Source organism: Chamaea fasciata, unplaced genomic scaffold (assembly GCF_029207755.1).
Source record: "Chamaea fasciata isolate MVZ Bird 193981 ecotype frontalis unplaced genomic scaffold, bChaFas1.0.hap1 SCAF_14, whole genome shotgun sequence".
Taxonomy (NCBI): Eukaryota; Metazoa; Chordata; class Aves; order Passeriformes; family Sylviidae; genus Chamaea; species Chamaea fasciata.
This window is the reverse complement of record NW_027094099.1, coordinates 3,976,943-3,994,491: the sequence shown is the minus strand read 5'-3', so window position 1 is coordinate 3,994,491 and position 17,549 is coordinate 3,976,943. Positions and strand designations below refer to the sequence as shown.

At 38.7% G+C, this 17,549-nt stretch overlaps 1 protein-coding gene across 5 annotated transcripts in view; it reads left to right on the top strand.

The window, feature by feature from the left end:
* Positions 1 to 17,549, top strand: part of TLN2 (talin 2) — a 138,925-nt gene that overhangs the window by 38,328 nt on the left and 83,048 nt on the right. For all 5 annotated transcript variants that reach the window (XM_066196713.1, XM_066196708.1, XM_066196710.1 and 2 more), the window contains 2 exons: positions 3,623 to 3,705; positions 16,392 to 16,562. In XM_066196713.1, coding sequence (XP_066052810.1) covers positions 16,427 to 16,562 — 136 coding nt within the window. In that variant the 5' untranslated portion in view covers positions 3,623 to 3,705; positions 16,392 to 16,426. The remainder of the gene's footprint in view (positions 1 to 3,622; positions 3,706 to 16,391; positions 16,563 to 17,549) is intronic.

The following is a 17,549-nucleotide window of genomic DNA, read 5'->3' as shown; positions in this document are numbered from 1 at the left end:
CAAGGATTTAAAGAAGTCACACACAGAACATCTGAATTAGTACCAGCCTGAAACAGCCATTCAGTATCTTTATTATGTGCGTAGAACATAGTTTGGAACTTGATCATAGAACTAAGCTTCCCAATGTTCCAGATGTCCTAAACTAAACTTCCCAATGTCCCAAAGTAACTATTCCACTGTCTGTAGCTTTAAAATATTAAGCTCTTAGCAGATTCATTTAGCAGAGGCGATACAGTAAAGGAATGGTGAATGCCAGCAGGATTAAAACATACCCTGTGTAATGGACCATAGATTTGGATTTGGTTATAGTGAAAAAAAAAAAACCAAATCCACACAATCAAAGAAGCACAAACAAAAAGAACAGCCCCCAAAACAGAGCATAGGAAAAACACACATCATAAACCCAAAGGAAATACATGGGCAGGAATGTCTTCTACATTCAGAAAATGTAGTATGAGATGATGCTGGAATTTATGTTTAATCTCAGCGAGCCTGAAATCCAAATGCTACTGAATTAAACTGTTACCACCAAGAATTTGGAGAATACCTAGGAATTATCCATAAAGGCAAAACTGTAATTCACTTCTAATTCACAGTGTAGGAATCTGCAATGGAGTTGAGAAAGTACATTCTACTTCAGCGCTTTTCTTTATTCCGTTTTCTTGTTCTGTAAATATCACTAGCATTTGAACCGAAAGCATTTCATAGAAATGTAGCTGCAGCTAAGGAAAAAGAAGGGGAGGAGAGAGCCAGGGGGCTACTGCTAAGAAATACTCCAGATATTCAGCAAGCCCTGTGTAAACTTCTGGAATTAGGTGCTTTGTGCACTTACTGCTCCCAACCTCCAATAGATTGTAAACAAATCTTGCGCTCAGGGCAGGTGCTTTGCTGACTGGGCTTCTGGGCAGTCTAGTTCCATCTCTGACTACATTCCAGGAAGTGAGGACAATAGAATGAAAAAACAGTGATTAATAGTTTTTTTTAGGGTCTCTTTATCTCCCTGTTGAAAAGTAGAAAAATATACGGCTGCTTCAGCAGTAATTAACCCATTTGAAAAGTGAATGTTGTTTCCACAGTCACATTTGCTCCAGCTAGTCTTAAGATATATCATAGTACTAGCAACTTTTGTTTTCCTCAGACTCCGCAAGATACATTCATATTTCTACTCTTAAGTGTTCTGATGACTTAAAATCTACTATTTAAAATTAAGTTGTCGTTTTGAAACATGGAATTCTATTCATTGAATTACTCTGGTAGTATGTGCGAATGAATTGTGTTGCTTCATCCCTTGATGTAAAATGTTAAGACAGCAGTTGCCTTACCTCCTTCCTTTCTAATCTCGTTAACACTTAAGTAAGTAGATAGACCCTCATGATAAACTGCAGAAAAATAAATTCCTAGTTACCCGTTTTCAGTGTACAGTTTGAAAAAAACAGACTGTTGGGGGGGGTGGGGTGTTTGCTTAATTTTTTTTTCTGTTTTTTTCTTTTTTTTTTTTCTTTTTTTTTAGCAATACTTCTGTTTTGGAACTGCATTTGGAAAGGGCAAATTTCAAAGCAGTTTCACACCTATTTAAATCATCATGATGGTAGCAACATGTATTGAATTGGAACTTTTATCTGGGGATCTTTGTGCAGTGCACCTAGAAAGAAGCAGTATTGGGATGGTCACTTCATTCTCTGCTACATCTGGTTTTGTTCTTTCCTAGATGTGGTATGTTCCACAGGCATTCAGTTTTTGATATGGGTCCAGAAAGTGTCAGCCTTCACTTAGGGTGGTTCTGAGCAGAGGTGGAGATGCTTCCAGCTGGTGCTTTGTGCTTAAGAGAACAGGGGGACTTGAAAGGGCTTTTGGTGTCTTTGTTAACAAAGGACTGAGAGCAAAGGTAGCAGTTGCAAGTGACTGAACTACTTCACAACTGCACTTGATGCAAATTTTAGAACTTTAAATATGCGCAAGCATAGAGAAGGACGTAGTGATGTCCAGGAAGTGGGGTGGCTGGTGAGTTTATGGGGTGTACTGAAAAGCAGTTTGGCGTGTTACTGCAATACAGATACTATCTTGCAGATCAATCCTTTATGCATTGATACAGGCACCTAAGGGAATGAATCAGATACACAGATATTCTGTGTGCTGAGCTTGCATTTATCCTGACCTTGTATTTCAGTGGGAACCCATGAGGTGCAGGCTGCTGGCATACCTTTAACTGTATGTAATTGTACATTATTTGAGCATTACTGGAGACTTGGCAGGCTTTTAAAAGTTGGGTGAGTGCGATCAGGGATCTAAATTTCAAAGTAGCAAACTACTGCATTGCCAATTTTATTGCAGGTGCAGGTGATCAGTTGGGTGCTGAAATAGTTGTCTTAAGTATATTGCGTTTACTTTGGCCTGCATTAAATCTGTTGATCTGTAGTTAATAGGTGTGTTGGCATAGAGCTGATGTTGCTTAAAAGTCCACAGAAAGCAAAAAATCACTTTTCTAACCAACCAAGACAAGAAAAACAGTCAGTGATGAATTTGTTTTATCAGAAGCATTTTTTGCCAGCTCTGGTTGGTTAAAATTTGCAAGAATTCTTTTGTTGCTGTGGGCTTTTCTCAGCCAAAAGGCATTCCCTGCTGTGTGGCTGTACGGAAGTATAACTTTATTCTTTAACATCCTGGCCTTTCTAAATTGATGCATAAACTGGTTTCAAATTTGGATAGCTGCTGTGGATCAGAAATTCATTTGAATTTTTAGGTTGCCCAGGAGATATAAAAATGGAGTGAAAGCCTTCCATGACTGAACACATGGGGCACAAACTTTGCTAGCAGCAAGACTTAGGCCTGAGTTGTACTGTGCCTGGAGGTGTTTGGAGATACTGGGAGAGAAGCTGGTTTTTATTTCAGAGCACTGTGGGGGTCCAGAATTGCTAAATGGTTTGTGTGCAAACTGATTTGCCCATCCTCGCGAGTAATAAACCACTATGATGTATTAGCTTTCGTTTAGAGTAAAAACTGACTAATGATCCTAAGAAACCTGGGGGGGAAAAAAGAAAGCAAAATCTAATAAACAAAGCCTGAAAATATCCAAACAAGAAAACCCACCTCCTCAAAACAGCCAAAGCCTTGAAACAGTTTGTCATCTTTTAAAAACAAAACTCCATTTTTACCTTTTTTTTTGTGATCATACTTTCAGAAGGGAGATTGCCCAGAGAGGCCTGAGCTGTGGTGCTTTAGACTGTTATTCCACACAGGGGATCAGTAAACCTTGGAAAAGCACAGTTAATGCAAAATAAATGGTTTTGAGAGGTCAGTGTGATAGTTTAATTTATGTTATCAGATTTTTGCTACAAGAGTTTTCATAATTGACTAGGCAGTTTCAAAGTGTTTACCTGTAAAAACTCATGAATTCATTTATTATCAGCTCATATGTGTGAGTAATTTAGAAATCTGGAATGAAACTTACTTTCTTGAGCACAAAGACATTTTGGCAATGCAAATTCTGACTGCCGAAGAGAAAAGGAAACTTACAACTTCCTGAGTTGTTTTCTTTCCAGTGTGTTGACAGAGAAGATACTTGAAAAACAGAAATTGTTGAACTGGGGATAAGAAAGTAACTTGTTTGTATTTTGTGTTACAGACTTGGTTGCTGCAAGCCTTCCATGTGATCAAACAGTACTTTCAGACGAAGTTATTTTCTCTTAAATGAAGTTGAATTTTGAGGTAAGGTCCTGTTTAATTTTCTTTGTTGTGCATATAGTGACATAAAACCTACAGTAATTTCAAAGCTTGTAGACATTAGTATAAAATTTTCTGTAGAGAGTATGTGAAATATATACTTATGTGGCTGTGTTTACAAAGAGAGAAATTGAGCTGAAAAATAAATGTGATGTATGAATGTTGAAGTGCCAAGTAAATATTGTAATTAACAGCCTGGAGATTAACCTATGACGGGCACTGACTGTTTTGAAACAGTTGCCAGGGAGACTGGAGAATATGATCACGTATTAAGTGATTTCTCTAAGCCTTAGGAAAAAGGGCCATGCCTTTCATTGGTATGAGACAAACAACTGCGAAGATGACTGAAGTCTTTCATCTGAATACGTGTAAGAGGTGGTAAAAAGAACAAGGAAAAATCATTACTAGATGAACTTCACAGATACATTACCATTTCTGTACTGTAATGCTCTCAGAAGACAATGTCACTAAGTGGGAAAATTGGCTCTGGGCAAAATGTTGATAAATCTCACCCCATGTTCTTAATCTGTTGGAATTACTTTGACCTTGTCCACATTAGTGTTCTAAATGTGTCTCTGGCTTTGACTGCTCATCTGGAAATGAAATACTGAAAGGTCGCTAATGGAATTTTGTCCTGCAATTCTCCATCTTTGAAAAATGTCTTCAGAAAAGTTTCAAAGCAGCCTATAATTAAACATGTCAATTTGTGTCAAATATGTCTAAGGACAGGGTTAAATGAAGGTGTTTAGGTACATCTTGAAATAGGCTTTGCTAAAAACAATAACAAAATATATAAATTCAGCTTCTGCCATTTTAAGTCTGCCAAGCTGATGTCAAGCTTATTGATAGGATGTGCTCTTTTTGAGCACATTTGGTGTAGGAGGAGGTGTGACTTCAGATTAGCACAGTTGGCAGTGTACTAGACTAAGTATAACCTAATGGACATAAAATGTTTGCACACACTATAACAGCCTGATGGAAGTTCAGCCATGTTTCATGATTTCTTTGTTCCTCTGTCTCTGTTGTAGAAGCAGTGGATGATTTGGGGTTCAGTCCTGGTCCCTTCTGAAATCTAGGTTTTTCTCAAACTTAACCCTCTTCATAAATTTTCATAAGGCTTACACCAGCTTCTGATTTCTGTCCTTCCTTATCCAGTAGTTGTGAGCATCCCTTGAGGGTATGGAGTACTCCTAAAGCTGGAGCTCAGTCTCTTGTGTTGTCCTGTTTTGTGGCTGTGACAGAGATATTGATTTGATAGGTGCTAACACACTCTTCTTACTCAGCTTTTCTGTTTTCATTAGTGTTGCTGGTTCTGGTAGTAACTGAGCTTTCTGCAGTCTATAGCTATGGACTTTTCCTTCCCTCAGCTACTTTTTTTTTTCTTCTTTTTTCCTCTTTATCCCTCTATTAGTTGTTCAAAGCTCTTTTGACTAGCTGTTCCTTGTTTGTTTCTTTTTTTTTTGGAGGAAGGGTTCTTTTTTAATGAAAAATAATTTAGTAATTAAAAATCAGAGTCTGACATCTCTTCCCAAACCCGAGGTTCAAAAAAAATGTTTAGAGCTGGCGTGAAATAGTTACATTTTGAGACACCTTGTTGTTCCTTCCCTTCCCTCTCTCTTCAGGTGCTGGCATCAGAAAATGAAGGGAGCATGCACTTGAGTGCAACCTTGCTGCAGTAGCATCAGCCAAAGCATTAGTATTCTAAAAATTGTAAACTATGACTGGTAATATGTGTGTGGTAAACTCTATGTGCGTGTGGTAAATCTCAAGTAGGTGATTGAGGTTGGAAGAGCAAGAAAAGGTTTTTTAGTAGCTATTTAAACCCATTGGAAGGAGATTGCATGATCTTTCTGGTGTTTTTCTCCTTGGCATGGCACCATCTGAGTTGTAGACTGTGTGAGCTGTTTCCTGTAGTTTTCCAGCATTGCCGGGATGTGATGACAAGTTACACGTGACCACCTTTCTAATGAGGGGTGGATGTTGGATTACAATTGCTGTCTTCACTGACATGCAGGTTTTATTATTTTAATTGTTTTACTGTAAACCCTTTTCTATTTCCATGACATGAAAATTGCTAAAGTGGTTATCTCTAAAAAACTTGTATTAATCTCATGTTGATACCAAATTGTGATAGCGTGTGAGAAAAAATTGTCTGGATAATACTACAGTAGATGGGATGGAGACCTGAGTGTTTAAGGGGCAGAAACAACTTAATGATAATTTAGGTTTAAGTAGTGCTTGGCTTTATTTTGAATTCTCCAGTAAGTATTATTTGGCAAAAAGTGTGCTAATGTAGTGAACTTACATGAATGCTGATGAAGAAAAAAACCCAACCTGTTGAGCTATTTGAGTTTATGTAGGCTGTTCCTCTTATTTCTTTTGCATACTTGGGTTTTTAAAAACTGGTTTAGTCTGCTGTAGGAGAATAAGACAGTAATAGTTCAAGTTTCAGAAAACACTTCACATTCACAGGTATTCTTACTGACCTTAGGCAGTGTCCAGTGTCTTGGCTTCTGACATGCTAATCCAGCTCAGCTGCCTGTTATAGTTCAGTGCCTATAACCGTGTAAAGCAAAGGTTGAAGAAATGCCATTAAGGGAATTGTTCTGTTGGACTTGATTCCTCTTCTGACCCTGGACAATCTGCCTCTTCTGGAACTTCCAACAAGCAATATCGAAAGATTCAGAGAGGAATTGCGTATCATAGTTAAGGTGGTTCACTTGATGGCTTTTCAAGATTGTTACTGCAAGTGTCTCTTTGGCCAGTCGTTTCCAGTGAGTTGTTGTGTACCTTTTTTGCCAAAGAACTCCATGCTATGATTCCTGTCTGAGGCCTTTTCAATAACATTTTGTGCAGGAGGAAAAAAAAGAAGTTGAATTGAATTGAATCACTAGGATCACTGATCTCGTCCTGTTTTTTGCAAGGAAAAATTTATTTTCAATCTCAACGCTGGTAACACTCTGCATAAGTGACACCTAAAATGTATCTTCAAGTCTGAAAAATAGCTGTAGGAAGCACTCTGAGGTTTTTTTTCATTTTGACTCCGGGCCATAACCACGTGTTCAGTGGTTCATATCAGGATTCCAACAGGGAATCATTTTGCTTGCAAAAAATTCTGTCAAAAGTACTGCTGCCAGTTTGATTGTTAGGTTGATGTTGACTCTTCCAGATTGAACCTCTGGGCTTTTTTTTGTCGTAGCCTAGTTTGGGCTTAGTGTCAGCTGGGTAATTTTACTCTCATTTCTTTGTTCTCTGCTTCATTCTGTTTCAAAGAAAGATGCCCATGATGGCAGCAGAGTTCTGCTTACACAAGTTTACACAGCTGGAAATGACTGGCCAAAATGTCTGTTGTTGAAAAAACTGCAGTAATACTTGATGTTAGTCACAGTAAGAGGTGCCTAAGCAAAGAAATGACTATAAAATATCTGTACAGATCAGAGACTCAAATACCTTAAGTATTAGAAACTTTAATAATCCTTTTAGAGTTGATTGTGCTATAAGGTTTCTTTATATGCTTTCTGATCTTAATTATGTCTGATGAATACTGTCTGGTTCTTAATTATGGTTTTCTTTAATCCTGTGTTAGAATGTAGTAGCTTCTTAAGTGACCATGTTTTTTTACCTCAGAGTAAATTCTAAGATTTTGTCTTTACTGCACATACTTACCATTTCTTCAGTTCTGACTGACTTTTCACAGTGGTTTATAATCAGAATATGTTTTCCTTTACCTTTTTACCAGTATTTTATTATTGTAACTGTAGTATGTTATCTGACCTGTATAAACAGCATGTAGTGGTGGGGTTTAATGAGAAAACCAGAATCATCAGTATCTAATGCTGGTTTATATTAATACATAGTGTATTATGGAAGTCAGCTTTAGGCTGCATGCTGAGCAAATAGGATGGTGGGGGTTTGCACTGTTAAGACAAGTTCTGGATTTATATTCTGGTGGGGAAGACAGTATTCATTGTTCCCTTAGCTGCCTTTTTATTTGATTTGTTTGTTTAAATCACTGTCCTGGGACAAAAAACACTATGTAAATGAGTATTTTCTTTGTCAGTGATTTTGCTAGAATTTCTATTCCTGACCAACTCAGATCCTGAAGTTTTACTTATTTATTTTATTTATCATAAATAAAAATGGTAGCTCAAGCTACCATTTGGATTTGTCTTGACCTATGTGTTTTTCAAGTGCACTTCATTTTTCTGTATGTTAAAACAGATGGCTGTTTTAACATAGAAAGGATTTCAGTGCATTCTGTCTGCTTCAACAGATAAAAAGTGGGTTAGCTTGCCTAAAGAGTACCTGTAGCTTTGCCTGGGACCCATTTGCCATGCTTTCCCTAATATAAATGACAGTCAGTCTCTAAGCTGTCAGCCTGAATTTTTACTAAATGAGTGAGCTCTTTACCAAGCCTTCTGCTTTTCAAATGGGCCTGCAAGAAATAGCAGTTTTCCAAGTCAGAAATCCCTTTGCCTTCATCTTGAATTTGTGAAGATTACAGGTGAACAGATGAGGCTTATTGTGGAGATCATACCTTGGTTGCCAGCATCACTACCAGCTGCGTGAATTCCTCCACGTTCTTCTGGGCTTACTTAAATAAGTGGAATGCTGACTTGCTAGATTACTATTGCATTCATTCAAATAACATTTTATAAATGTTTATTTTTTTCTGCTTTGCTTCCTATTTAAGCGATCTGTTTTACATGATTGTATTAATTGATTTTTGGGACAAATGGATCAAAACCTACTGAGAGCAATTTCATTGTCTGTTAAATTCACCATTTCAGATGGAATCAATGAGAGCAAAGAACGATTCCATATTAACCCCATCACAGGACTGGCAAAAAATTACTCATTTCCTTCTGTGTAGCAAAGCTGTTTCTGAAGACTTCTCAACCCCATCTAATTCTGGATGGTGATGCTGATCAGAATTATCAGTGTGGATTTACTTCAGTGATTTCAGTAGCTAACTGGATTTCATGTTATTCAATAGTTCAGCATCTGTAACAAATAAGGAAGGTTGGTTATAAAAGCCTGTAAGAAACTCGAGCAGCCTATTAGTTGCCTTCGTATTCCCTAAGGCAGATAATCAAGTAGATTTGTATAAGGTAACTGTTGACTGCAGTTCTTCTCAAAGAAAATAATAAAAAATTCCTGGGCAGCATCAGATGGTGTTCAGGAGGGTGGAAGGAAAGCAAAAGAAGAATTCATGTATGATTTACCATGACAGTTTATCTGGAACTTTGCAATACTGCTTCTCTGCCAAAACATGTCACTTAAAAAAGGAAGTAAAATAGAAAATGCAGAGTAAGAGTTAGACCGCAGCAGGTGAGCCCAAGAGGTCATATCCTAGCTGTGTCATTAAATGACTCAAGTAAAAACTCCAAGTGGTTTATTACATCTGACTTTGTGTCCCAAAAATGGCAGGTGGAGCTCAGAAGTTTGAGTGGTGACTTCAGTTAGTTCAGTGGGGGGGGGGGGAAGAAAGCATTGAATTGAGTGTGCTCAGAGGTTATAGACCCTAGACATAAAAACTTTTAAATTGTCCTTCAAAACATTACAGTAGTTGAAAATAGTGTGAATACACAGAACTGTACCAGCCTGGATTTAACGGCCCACTTCTTAGTTCAAACTATAACTAGTCTTAGTCTGATTTAGAATCTCTGTAAAATGTTTCAAATCGTCACATCTGCTGCTTTGGAAAATCAGTTTTCTATCAGTCAAACCTTTCCACAGAATAGGAACTATTTTCAATTGTTGTTTATTTTTCTTATCCTATAATTTATCTAGGTACTAGAGACCAGAAAGTATATTTGAAACTGTATAAACAAATAAGAATATATCGCACTGTAAGCAAGTTACAGTGCTTGAGATGGACCTAGATTAACCTTTAAAAAAAATAAAGCACCCCTCCAAAATCCAACAACAAACACTGTAAAAAGAGGAAAAAACCCCCATCAACCCAACCCACACCAAATAAGAATGCCTTCTATACATCAGATACTATTTTAGTAGTAGTCTGTGCATGCATATATTTACTACTGTCCTCCCAAGGACTCTGGGAGAGGAACCTAGCCAAAGGATGTGATTCTCTTCTGATTTCTACAGAAACTCATGTTTCTGGTTTTGGTTTTTTCTTGCATTGTTCTTGCAAAATAGTAAAAAAAGTCTGGAAAGCCTCTTCAAAGACCTGTCATTGACTGCCATAGTGAAGGCTCTTGCTCCTGAGGCTTGTGATTTCTCTGTTACAACTAGCTCCAGTCAAGCCCTTTGCTTATCTTATCTGAAAGCTGTTTCAGCTCTGCTTGGGACAGTGACATTCCTGCTGTAGTTCCTTGTAATTCATACTTCCTTTTGAAGATACATGCAAGCAAGTTAGTTTGCAAATATGCCTTTTGACTTAAAAAGCAAGCTGAAGTTCAGTTGCTAATAAGCTGACTGTCCTATAAACAACTCTTAATTAGACCCAAATATTTTGGTCTCTTACATAACTCTGCTTGAGGGAACTTCCTCACTGGGTTCTTAGCAAAAGAAATGCTGTTGCTGCAGACTATAAAGCGTGAACTGAGAATGGTATCTATTAATGCTGACTAGTAATTACATACTGCTCTCATTGTAATCTTTCAAAGCTTGTCCTGGTTCATCTTTGGTTTGCTGTAGGGATTTTTTTTTTCCAAGTAGTTTGTAATATTTAGTACTACATGCTACAGATAAATGCAGTGAGTTTTTCCTGTGATTCTTGAAGGTTTTTAAGGTACACTTATCAGCATGTGTGGTGTGTTGTGTACAGCCATAGTGCTTGGGCAGGGGGTCATGTGAGAGTTCTTGCATTTTGTCTGTGCGTACTTGCAAACAGAATAAGCAATGTTTAGTGCTGTGCAGTGTTAAATTCCTTGTATTTAACCAATGAAAGGAAGGGTTATGCTTTTTTGGTTGCTTGTTCAAGCTTCAAGAGCTCTGATGAGCCACCCCAGACAGCGTGTGATGTCTGAGGTTGTCAGGCTACTCCTGGACCCTCCAAATTGATATCTTTGTACTTACTGCCCATTTAGAACATCAACTTTTACTCTGTTGGTTTACTGCTCTTGTCTTCATCTTTAAGCTAATGAGAGGGAAACTGAGAGATATTGTTTTGTTTCCTTTCTGAGCAGAAGAGATTCTAATCTTACTGACAAGAGACCTTCCAGTCCAGTGTTTACAAGTGTGCTATTTGTGCATGAGTGATAGTTATCCCTAAAAGCACCTCACTACACAGTTCCCAGTGGAGTGGCAACAACCACTGATGACATCTTCACAGTGTCTTGTCCAGCAAGGAGTTGATGATGGCTGTGCTGTGGGTATACGTTTCAGGCATACAACCCACAGATGATAGTTTAATTCCTGTACCCTGCTCTGGTGGAGAATCAGTATAGTTTTCTAAGAAAGTCTATTAATGGCAGCCCTTAAGCCCTGTTGAGAGCATTATGGTATAGATGAGTCACAAATTGACAGCCAAGGAGCACTGAAGAGAGGGCTCCTTGAAGGATGCCGTGTCACCTCTTTTATGGTAGGATGCTGACAAAGGTGCCATTGTGAGTTTAGAGTAAAATGGGTGTTGTTGCTCTCTATGCCTCTGCAATCAGCCACCTGTCTGTGTGCCTTGTGGCTCCATTATGCTGCGTTTTTGAAGGATGATGCTTTCATTTGCATTCATAATTTTGGAAGTATCCAAAGCTATCAATTCAACTGGGTTTGTGCTTCAGAGCGCGTTTTGCTCATGGGGGTCTTAGCAGGCACCAGTCCACTAAACAAATATTTGATGTGTACAATAGAATTAGATGCTCAACCTCTGTGAGCAACAGGAAATGTCATGTGTCCTGTATTGCTGGTGCCCAGTTTGGAATACTGAAAAGAATGGAGGACTTTTGTTCCACTGAATTTTGTTACGAAGTCAGTGTAGTATAAAAACACGTAGCTTTGCCTTGACTAGCATGTACACATTCAGGCTTCTAGGCTGCGACAGTCTCACGACCTAGATTTGTGTTTGCTCAAGCTTGAATGAACCAGTTAAGAAATATCTCCAGGGAGATAGACCTTTACTAAACCATGGCAGAGCTTTGCTTTTAACCATAGCGCTGGCAGCGACAACTTTCCTTTAACTGGATGGGCGTGGTCTGTGTTTGGCAGTGTCAGTGGTGGCTGTTCCACCTTTGCTTGGTTTTGAAATGCAGGCGGTTTTGGGGCTTTGCGTTACCTCAACACTCAGTTGGCTGAGGAAGTGAAATGCACATACCCTCATAGCACTGAGCTGACATTTTGCATTCTCTGTTTGCTTAGCACTGCAGTTCAGAATATACAGATAAAATCATGGCCTCATCAGCTCAGACGCCACAGATATGAGGGTAGGGATGGTACAAATTCAGCCAAGTAAGCAGGTAAATGATCAGGGAGGTCAGTGTGCACTAATTGGTCTCCCCTCTAAGGTCCCCTTTCTCTCATGCATCTTTATTCTGGTGTTTTGTTTTATTTTATGCTTTTGACTTGATTATAGTTGATTCCTGTTGAAATTACATGATGCAGACTTCTGTCCTTGTAAGTACTGGGAGAAACAGCCATTTACGTTGTGTTAAATGTCTCTTGAGGGGCCTTGTGAAGTGCTTGTTGAGATAACTTTGCTGCCCCTTGCCTTGGTCTGTGTCTGTCCAGCAGCTGATGAGGTCAGTGCCACCTTCCCAGTCTAGCAGAGCTGGACTCTCAGGTACAATTTAGTTTCTTGGGAAATCTTTTCTGGAATTTTCTGTAATTTTATCATGTTGGTTATCTCATCAAAGAGATCTGGTTTGTACATTATCTGACGCTTGCATTCAGAGTGTTGATTTGACTTGTGAAATTTTCAGTAGTGTAGAGTTGGATCCTACACTGATTTAGCCCTCACTTATTGAGCTTGACAAAAAATCATGGAAGCTCTCTAACTAGGGAAAGTCTGAACTTGATCATATGTGTGTCATCCATCTCAATACTTTTAATATTTTAACATAGATGCATTCACAAACAGCAGACAACTCAATTTTGCATCCTGTTACAGAAGGCTTTTTAAGGAGCTGGTTGGGAGAGCCATTTGTTGGTGAAGTAGAAGTGGGACAAGGAAGTTTGAGAGTAAATCCATGCAAAAGCTGTTCATTTACTATGGTAGTACAGACAGTGTGTACAAATTACTTTTTAGTTAGAAAAAACTTTTCTGGAAATTACTTTTGGGACTGATGGAGGAAGAAGTGCAGTAGGATATGAATGAATTCATTTGTTACTCTGCTTTGGCAGTCCTACTAGGTGTTGGTTAGTTCTGTTTTACTCCTCTTGAATGACACCAGGAGGAAAAGCAGTTTTAAATTAATTTCCAGTGAACATTAAGGGTGGGGATGTTCTGGCATCAACTTTCTTCCTGCTAATTTGGGGACATTTCTCAAACAAACATGTTGGAGCTTTTGTTCACATTATTAGTTTGTGTCTTGCAATAGGCAATTTACAGATTTATCTCATTTCAGAGAAAATATACTTAATATCTTTTAATATGTATTAGACTTTCATCAAAGAACATTTTTTTTATTTAATGTTCAAATTGTTTCACTGAAAATACCTATATTACAAGATATGACAAGATATTTAGTTTGGTAAATATTGGTCCTTAGATTTTCAGAAAGCTTTTTTTAATGAAGAGAAATCATTAAAGAAAAATATTTTGACTGCTTATGAAGTATGTATCTGCTTCTAAGCCCGCACCTTTTGTAATTTAGTAGTAACAGCATCCTAGCTCTAGTGAGAATGTATGCAGGCAAAGAGCTTTGGGGAAGGATGGGGTAACTCAGCTGTGACTTGCAGGAGGGCTGTGCAAATGGAGTGGAAGTGTCTGCTCAAGCTTTGTCCTGCCAAGGTGCAGGGACCATGGTGACCCAGCTGGGACAGTGTTCCCCTCCTGCTCCTGCCATAGATGTTCTGCCTAATCATGTATTATAATCACTCCTTAACCCAGAGGCACACGTTCCTCCTGCTTGAAGTTACTTTAAAGAACCACAGTGCTGCCTCATTCTTGTTTTACTTTACAGTCCTTGATAACATCTTGGGATAATATCTTATTTCTTTACCTGATATCTTACTATCTTGGATAATATGTGTTTGAAGTATTTGTGCTTGTTTGGTTTGTTGGCAAGGTATCTCTGTGAGCACACTGAGGCCTGCTCATCTTAATTCAAGCACTGGTTAGAATTTGGTTTTGTTCAGATTTTCCAGAATGTGAGCCCTGTGATGGTTCAGCCCCAGGCCTTCCAGACATGCACACTCTGATATATATCTGCAGGCACTGGGTTCTCTGTTATGCTCGGTGGCTTTTTTAACAGCTTGAAGCTGCTGCTATCTTTCCCAAAGCTGTCAGGTTCATAATTTATTATTCCAGTCTCCCGCCTTACAAGCGCAGATCGGTCACAGTCTGATTTAGAAATTTCCTGCTTTATTACTCACAGAGAATTAGACAGTATAAGGCAAACGGTTTCATGTAGATTTTTCTTAATTTCCAGGATCCTTTAAACTTTTGGTCAGCCATTCCACAGACTGAGTGATTTTGGGTGAAGCACAGGGAGTCCATTACTTCCACAGAGAAATATTTAAATGTGGTGTGAGTCAATGTATAGAAGATAAAGGGAATGTGGAAGATATTTTCCCCTTGTTTTTCTCTGTGATCTCAGCCCTTTTTCTTGACCAAGTTCTTAGTTCTTTTGAGAAAAAACAGCTGTCCTGTTCTGGCTGTTACCCAGGAGATGGAAACTGCCTGTTCCATTTTTTACTGAAAGCTAAGTGGGGAGATTTAGAGCGTGCGGATAATCTGGAGGAGGCAAATGAAAACCGTTCTCTTGAGTTTGAGAACACAGTGTTGGAGGAAGCTGATAAGTCATGAGCTCTTTTCCAGATGAAGCATCCTTTGGTGTGTTTGAAACCAAGAGCACTGAACTGAAGGGAACCAGACCACTGACATATTTAGGTCCTTCCTTCTTTGGGTTGAATTTGACCCTGGGGAAAAAAAAAAAAAAAGAGGAGTGGTGGTGGGGGAGGACACAGTAACAGGTTCTGTTACTGTGCATTAAAGTGTAAAAGTGCATTAAAGATACCAGGGATAAATTTGCATGTCTGTTTACCTAGGGAAGGAAAAAAGTATTCTTTTGCTGAGTGGAGAACCTAAGTTGAAAACTTGTGTGAAGGGAGAACCATCCAAAATGTAGAAATAGTAAAAAGAAAAATGGAGCAGCTTAGGATGTTGTGGACTCCATTTTGATGGAGCATTGTCAGGATGGAATAAATGAGCATCTGGCAGGGACAGCATAGGGATGCATCATTGTGCAACACAAGGCACCTTCTGCAGTGCTGGGCTGCCTTCTGATGTTCTTTGTGACACACGTTTATGGTACATGATCACAAAGTGAAAATATTAAAAAGCTGGAAACCTAAACAATGTCCTTTTGAAAGAACTTTCTCTGAGGAACAGGACCCCTGCTTGTTTTTAAATTAGCCAGTAGAGCATTGTGTCACACAAACAAGAGTACGCCTTGCTTATAGAAGGCCGTGGCCTGGTTGGTTTTACTGAAACCTGGTGAGATGATTCCCATGGCTGGAGTGTGGCTCTCGATGCCCACCAGCACTTCAGAAGGGACAGGAGAGAAGGGAAAGTGTTACCCTCTACATCAGGAGAGGGGTGCCAAGAGGTGTATCTGAAGAACTGCTGTGAGCAGGTTGAAGGCTTGTGTGGATAAGAATCAGAGTCTGAGGAAACAAAGGAAAACCGCTGCTGCAGGCCACTGTTCCAGGGGAAACTCCCATTTAAAAACACACACATAAATTTATGCAGAAATTGTTTGGGAATTCTAGTGAATTCTGTATTTATAGAGAAAGGATTGAAGTTCTGAAGAGTTCTTGGAGATCATTGTGGAAAGTCTAGTGATGGAAAAGTGCTTTGGACTGTTAAAACAGCAAGGGAAGACATTGGAGACAAAACCCAGACTATCTACAAAATGAAACAATACAAAAAGCATCTGTAGCTTTCTGTTTCTGTAAAAAAAATGCTGTCAGATTTGGTGTAGTTTCTGAAATGAAAAATAACTCGTTCTTGAAGCTCTCCGTAGCTGTGCAACAGTCTAAAAACATCTAGCAGGTCTATGTGGAGACTTGAGAAAAACCATAACACTATATTGCACACTTCAGAATCTTCAGGAAAGAGTAGTTATGGGCTAAGAAAATCCTGCTTTTGATGAAGTAGTTATTTTAAGCTGTTGGCTACCAGCCAGTCTGAATGATCTAATAATAATGTGTGGGGAGAGAAAAATAATTTTCTGTCAGCAGTAAATATGTTGCTGATATACCCAATAAGTGTGTCGGTTTTTAACGCACCATTTCAACCTACCTCAACGAAAGTATGAACATGTAGTATGTGTACACAAGTTTTTGAAAAATGAATTTCCATTATACCAAGAAAAATACATGTTTTGGCTAGTTTCTAGCTTGATGATACTAAATGAGACTTTAAATAGAAATGCATTTGAATAAACATAATTCTACTGAACTGGTTTCATTTGTTTAATGAAAAGCTGAGTTATGTTAAAGCATTAAATGGAAAACTGTAAGCAACAATGCCATTACTGCTTTTTCAGGTACTTTAGTGGCAACCTGCAAGTGACTTGGCACCATGGTAGCCCTTTCCTTGAAGATCTGTGTCCGTCACTGCAATGTGGTGAAGACGATGCAGTTTGAACCATCCACGGCTGTGTACGATGCCTGCAGAGTTATTCGTGAGCGAGTGCCAGAGGCTCAAACAGGGCAAGGTGAGTTCCTGAATTTGTCCTTGTTCAGTTCATTGGACATAAACCCATGACATTGTCCTGTTTCTTCATTTATTTTTTGTGTTGGAGGGTTTGGTTGGTTGTTGTGGGGTTTTTTATTATTATTTATTTAAGTTGTAGGGCTCTGGAGTGAAAGGAAGCAAGCGCAGACAGATTTTTAAGCAACAGAAAGGAGGAGCTGAGTTGTTTTTCTTCCTTTGGTCCTGACAAAGCCCTGCAAAGGTTTTCCCACAATGGATGTTTTTAGTGAAACTTGGATTTCTTAAATAAATATCTTGTTTGCCTAAAAGATGAGAAACTGCTCTCCTGCTTGGAGAGCTTTATTTTTTTGGTATTACCTACTTAAAGCGGTGTTTCTGGCAATGTTTTCTAAGAAAATCTGCACAGACTTATTTTGTGCCTCCGCAAAGGAAGGGACAACACGAATTACAAAAGAATGGCTGGATGCCTCCAAAATGTGCAAAGAGAAATGTTTGAAACTGGTTAATAACTGAAATCATCACCATGCTGTGCATACCGTAGTGGTGCTACCATGGTGCTACATGTTAATCAGAGGTAACTGTCTCTGTACCTATTGAGCCAATTAGGTGAATACAGGCTGGGCAACACCATGGGCAAAAGATCTGGTTTTAACACAGCCAAAGTTGTCAAAAAATTCAGATACTTCAAAGCTCTTTGGTGCTGCATTGTACATAATGCTACCAGAATGCAATTCTTAAAGCAGGTTGTTTGTTGAAGTTTAAGCTCTCAACCCTTACAGCCATTTCAAAAATCTGGTCTGAATTGTTAGAAAAACTTACTAGTGATGGACTTCATTACTATTACTGAGAATGGCTTCTCCTTGCAGGAATCCTTTGGAAATCTAGTTACAGAGCTTCAGTTTTCAGATAAAAGGTGTGCATTTTTACCATGCTGGTGTCTCAAGGCAGTGATTGTCGACAGCTGTTGAATTTGGAGAAGTTGAGTGAT